The sequence below is a fragment of the Ranitomeya imitator genome, chromosome 10 (genome assembly GCF_032444005.1).
Source record: "Ranitomeya imitator isolate aRanImi1 chromosome 10, aRanImi1.pri, whole genome shotgun sequence".
Classification (NCBI taxonomy): Eukaryota; Metazoa; Chordata; class Amphibia; order Anura; family Dendrobatidae; genus Ranitomeya; species Ranitomeya imitator.
In genome coordinates this window covers 30,767,541-30,773,540 of record NC_091291.1, presented here as the reverse complement: position 1 = coordinate 30,773,540, position 6,000 = coordinate 30,767,541, and the positions used below count along the sequence as shown (strand labels likewise).

Here is a 6,000-nt window from a genome sequence, read left to right as displayed (position 1 = left end):
TGGCCCTTTTGCCTTCACTCTGCGGTCCAGCTCACCCCAAACCATCTCAATTGGGTTCAGGTCTGGTGACTGTGGAGGCCAGGTCATCTGGCGTAGCACCCCATCACTCTCCTTCTTGGTCAAATAGCCCTTACACAGCCTGGAGGAGTGTTTGGGGTCATCGTCCTGTTGAAAAATAAATGATGGTCCAACTAAACGCAAACCGGATGGAATAGCATGCCGCTGCAAGATGCTGTGGTAGCCATGCTGGTTCAGTATGCCTTCAATTTTGAATAAATCCCCAACAGTGTCACCAGCAAAGCACCCCCACACCATCACACCTCCTCCTCCATGCTTCACGGTGGGAACCAGGCATGTAGAGTCCATCCATTCACCTTTTCTGCGTCGCACAAAGACACAGTAGCTGGAACCAAAGATCTCAAATTTGGACTCATCAGACCAAAGCACAGATTTCCACTGGTCTAATGTTCATTCCTTGTGTTCTTTAGCCCAAACAAGTCTCTTCTGCTTGTTGCCTGTCCTTAGCAGTGGTTTCCTAGCAGCTATTTTACCATGAACGCCTGCTGCACAAAGTCTCCTCTTAACAGTTGTTGTAGAGATGTGTCTGCTGCTAGAACTCTGTGTGGCATTGACCTGGTCTCTAATCTGAGCTGCTGTTAACCTGCGATTTCTGAGGCTGGTGACTCGGATAAACTTATCCTCAGAAGCAGAGGTGACTCTTGGTCTTCCTTTCCTGGGGCGGTCCTCATGTGAGCCAGGTTCTTTGTAGCGCTTGATGGTTTTTGCCACTGCACTTGGGGACGCTTCCAAAGTTTTCCCAATTTTTTGGACTGACTGACCTTCATTTTTTAAAGTAATGATGGCCACTCGTTTTTCTTTACTTAGCTGTTTTTTTCTTGCCATAATATAAATTCTAACAGTCTATTCAGTAGGACTATCAGCTGTGTATCCACCAGACTTCTGCTCAACACAACTGATGGTCCCAACCCCATTTATAAGGCAAGAAATCCCACTTATTAAACCTGACAGGGCACACCTGTGAAGTGAAAACCATTCCCTATTACTACCTATTGAAGCTCATCAAGAGAATGCCAAGAGTGTGCAAAGCAGTCATCAAAGCAAAAGGTGGCTACTTTGCAGATCCTAGAATATAAGACATATTTTCAGTTGTTTCACACTTTTTTGTTAAGTATATAATTCCACATGTGTTAATTCATAGTTTTGATGCCTTCAGTGTGAATGTACAATTTACATAGCCATGGAAATACAGAAAAATCTTTAAAGAAGGTGTGTCCAAACTTTTGGTCTGTAAAATATATATATATATATATATATATATATTTTTTTTTTTTTTTTCTCTCTCTTTTTACATAGTACTGAAAAAAAAATCTGAAATTTTGAACCACGTAAAGAATAATGACTATATATTTACATCACTATAAGGGTAGACAATCGGGATTCCAGGCCATCTTTACTGCACAATGAACACTGTTAAAATTAAACTTTAAAAACAAAAAAGACAGAATTGCCTTTTTGCCGCCCCCCCCCCAAAAAAAATCCCCTAAAAGACAGAGCATGACGCAGACATCACACAGCCGGCAGTGTCTGCTCTGAAAATGGAACAGGGAGTTTTTAAGGGCGTTTCCCATGTTAAATTATCATGCAATGTAATGTTCTCCATTTCCCAATGTATGTCGCGCTTCCCTCCATTTACAAAGTCTTGGGGAGGATCAGAGAAAGAGGGGACAGAGACCTCGGGGAGGATGAAGAGGGGACAGCGACCGGGACCGGTGGTGAACGGGTAAGAGGGGCCAGAGACCGGGAATGGATGGGAAAGAGGGGCCAGCAACCAGGGGGGGGGACCGGTGGTGGACGGGAAAGAGGGGCCAGAGACCGGGTGGGGGGGGATGGGAAAGAGGGGCCAGCGACCAGGGGGCGACAGGTGGTGGATGGGAAAGAGGGGCCAGCGACAGGGAGAGGGGGGATGGGAAAGAGGGACCGGGAGAGGGGGGGATTGGAAAGAGGGGCCAGAGACTGGAGGGGATTGGTGGACAGGAAAGAGGGGCTAGCGACCAGGGGGCGACCGGTGGTGGACGGGAAAGATGGGCCAGCGACGGGGAGATGGGAAAGAGGGGCCAGCAAATGGGGGGGGGATTGGTGGTGGACGGGAAGGAGGGACTAGCGACCGGGAGGTGGGGATGGGAAAGAGGGGTCAGCGACCAGGGGGTGACAGGTGGTGGATGGGAAAGAGGGGCCAGCGACAAGGAGAGGGGGGGATGGGAAAGAGGGACCGGGAGAGGGGGGGATTGGAAAGAGGGGCCAGGGACTGGAGGGGATTGGTGGACAGGAAAGAGGGGCTAGCGACCAGGGGGCGACTGGTGGTGGACGGGAAAGATGGGCCAGCGACGGGGAGGGGGGAGATGGGAAAGAGGGGCCAGCAAATGGGGGGGGGGGGATTGGTTTTGGACGGGAAGGAGGGATCAGCGACCAGGAGGTGGGGACGGGAAAGAGGGGCCAGCGACCGGGGGGGGGATGGGAAAGAGGGGTTAGCAACCAGGGGGGGTACCGGTGTTAGACGGGAAAGAGGGGCTAGCGACCAGGGGGCGACCGGTGGTAGGCGGGAAAGATGGGCCAGCGACCAGGAGGTGGGGACGGGAAAGAGGGGCTAGCAACCAGGGGGGGTACCGATGTTGGACGGGAAAGAGGGGCTAGCGACCAGGGGGCGACCGGTGGTGGACGGGAAAGATGGGCCACCGACGGGGAGGGGGGAGATGGGAAAGAGGGGCCAGCAAATGGGGGGGGGAGGGGGATTGGTGGTGGACGGGAAGGAGGGACCAGCAATCGGGAGGTGGGGATGGGAAAGAGGGGCCAGCGACCGGGGGCGGGGGGTTTGGGAAAGAGGGGTCAGAAACCAGGGGGGTACCGGTGGTGGACGAGAAGGAGGGGCCAGCGACGGGGAGAGAGGGGATGGGGAAGAGGCCGAGGACCGGGGGGTACCGGTGGTGGACGGGAGAGAGGGGCAGAGACCCGGACGAGAGGGAAAACAAAGGCCACATAGACCTGTAAGGGGGAGGAGGGAGACGCAGGCTGTGAATGGAAGCAGCGCTCCTATTTGGCGACAATCAGAGGATCTGAAATCAGGAGCAACTGAAAGAAGGAAAAAGGTTGAGAATCTGCTTTTCCCACAGATCTCCTGTGGAGAACTACAAGTGTCATCCTGTCCTGAGCGGCAGGCAGTGACTGATGACTCTGTGCAGCTACTGTCACTGTGTCTCCAGGAGGTCACGAGACATGAGGTCACCTGACCCCCGCCAGCAGCCCAGTCCCCGCAGCGCCCTCTGCTGGTGACCACCACACCCGAGTCCTGCGGTGCGCGGTCCGGTGCTGCCTGCCTCCTCCCGGGCCACACACTCGGCGCCGAGTCCCAGAACTCACCCTGTAAGCATCAGCCTCCATGATCAGCTGCTCCACAACTTCCGCGTTCACACGTCACTTCCGCCCCGCTGACTGGTGTCACCGCCCTCGTCCTAGGCGGTTGCCATAGAGATAGCCCCGCCCCCAGACGCTCTCTGCAGTCCTTCATGGAAAACCCTAATCATGTCACACGTCACATGGAACAAAGCGGGAGAAGAGATCCCGGGAGATCGTATGAAGCGTCCGGGTCACCCGGGACAGAGGATCATGGCTGCCATTGGGTCCACAGTCCTGTGCTGCCGAGGGAGGAGCCGAGAACCTGGCAGTGAGCGCCTGCTGATGGGAGGAGCCGAGAACCTGGCAGTGAGCGCCTGCTGATGGGAGGAGCCGAGAACCTGGCAGTGAGCGCCTGCTGATGGGAGGAGCCGAGAACCTGGCAGTGAGCGCCTGCTGGGGGGAGGAGCCGAGAAACTGGCAGTGAGCACCTGCTGATGGGAGGAGCCGAGAACCTGGCAGTGAGCGCCTGCTGGGGGGAGGAGCCGAGAACCTGGCAGTGAGCGCCTGCTGATGGGAGGAGCCGAGAACCTGGCAGTGAGCGCCTGCTGGGGGGAGGAGCCGAGAACCTGGCAGTGAGCGCCTGCTGATGGGAGGAGCCGAGAACCTGGCAGTGACCGCCTGCTGATGGGAGGAGCCGAGAACCTGGCAGTGAGCGCCTGCTGGGGGGAGGAGCCGAGAACCTGGCAGTGAGCGCCTGCTGATGGGAGGAGCCGAGAACCTGGCAGTGAGCGCCTGCTGATGGGAGGAGCCGAGAACCTGGCAGTGACCGCCTGCTGATGGGAGGAGCCGAGAACCTGGCAGTGAGCGCCTGCTGGGGGGAGGAGCCGAGAACCTGGCAGTGAGCGCCTGCCGATGGGAGGAGCCAAGAACCTGGCAGTGAGCGCCTGCTGATGGGAGGAGCCGAGAACCTGGCAGTGAGCGCCTGCTGATGGGAGGAGCCGAGAACCTGGCAGTGAGCGCCTGCTGATGGGAGGAGCCGAGAACCTGGCAGTGAGCGCCTGCTGATGGGAGGAGCCGAGAACCTGGCAGTGAGCGCCTGCTGGGGGGAGGAGCCGAGAACCTGGCAGTGAGCGCCTGCTGATGGGAGCAGCTGAGAACCTGGCAGTGAGCGCCTGCTGATGGGAGGAGCTGAGAACCTGGCAGTGAGCGCCTGCTGATGGGAGCAGCTGAGAACCTGGCAGTGAGCGCCTGCTGATGGGAGGAGCTGAGAACCTGGCAGTGAGCGCCTGCTGATGGGAGCAGCTGAGAACCGGGCAGTGAGCGCCTGCTGATTGGAGGAGCTGAGAACCTGGCAGTGAGCACCTGCTGTGTTATGTTTGCTAATGACAGGTGTTATGAAGGCAATCCAGAAACACAGTGTGCTTAGCGATCAGAGCGCAAACAGTGATCTGACAAATACCCAAAAATACAAGAACGAGCTCTGAGACGTGGAAACTCTGTAGACTGCACACCTGATCCTATCCTAAACACAACTAAAAGCGGCTGTGGATTGCGCCTAACAACTACCTAGGCAACTCGGCACAGCCTAAGAAACTAGCTAGCCTGAAGATAGAAAAATAGGCCTGACTTGCCCCAGAGAAATTCCCCAAAGGAAAAGGCAGCCCCCCACATATAATGACTGTGAGTAAGATGAAAAGACAAAACGTAGGGATGAAATAGATTCAGCAAAGTGAGGCCCGATATTCTAGGACAGAGCGAGGACAGTAAAGCGAACTTTGCAGTCTACAAAAAACCCTAAAGCAAAACCACGCAAAGGGGGCAAAAAAAACCCACCGTGCCGAACTAACGGCACGGCGGTACACCCTTTGCGTCTCAGAGCTTCCAGCAAAACAAAAGACAAGCTGGACAGAAAAAAAGCAACAAAAAAGCAAAAAGCACTTAGCTATACAGAGCAGCAGGTCACAGGAACAATCAGGAGAAGCTCAGATCCAACACTGAAACATTGACAAGGAGCAAGGATAGCAGCATCAGGCGGAGTTAAGTAATGAAGCAGTTAACGAGCTCACCAGAACACCTGAGGGAGGAAGCTCAGAAGCTGCAGTACCACTTGTGACCACAGGAGTGAATTCAGCCACAGAATTCACAACACTGCTGATGGGAGGAGTCGAGAACCTGGCAGTGAACGCCTGCTGATGGGAGGAGCCGAGAACCTGGCAGTGAGCGCCTGCTGATGGGAGGAGCTGAGCACCTGGCAGTGAGCGCCTGCTGATGGGAGGAGCCGAGAACCTGGCAGTGACCGCCTGCTGATGGGAGGAGCCGAGAACCTGGCAGTGAGCGCCTGCTGATGGGAGGAGCCGAGAACCTGGCAGTGAGCGCCTGCTGATGGGATGAGCCGAGAACCTGGCAGTGAGCGCCTGCTGATGGGAGGAGCCGAGAACCTGGCAGTGAGCGCCTGCTGATGGGAGGAGCCGAGAACCTGGCAGTGACCGCCTGCTGATGGGAGGAGCCGAGAACCTGGCAGTAAGCGCCTGCTGATGGGAGGAGCCGAGAACCTGGCAGTGAGCGCCTGCTGATGGGAGGAGCCGAGAA

At 55.9% G+C, this 6,000-nt stretch overlaps 1 protein-coding gene across 2 annotated transcripts in view; it reads right to left on the bottom strand.

Annotated features, from left to right (window-relative positions):
* Positions 1 to 3,489, bottom strand: part of TBC1D17 (TBC1 domain family member 17) — a 59,263-nt gene extending 55,774 nt beyond the window's left edge. For both annotated transcript variants that reach the window (XM_069741486.1, XM_069741484.1), the window contains exon 1: positions 3,436 to 3,489. In XM_069741486.1, the coding sequence (XP_069597587.1) occupies positions 3,436 to 3,456 (21 nt within the window). In that variant the 5' untranslated portion in view covers positions 3,457 to 3,489. The remainder of the gene's footprint in view (positions 1 to 3,435) is intronic.
* Positions 3,490 to 6,000: the final 2,511 nt, after the last annotated feature.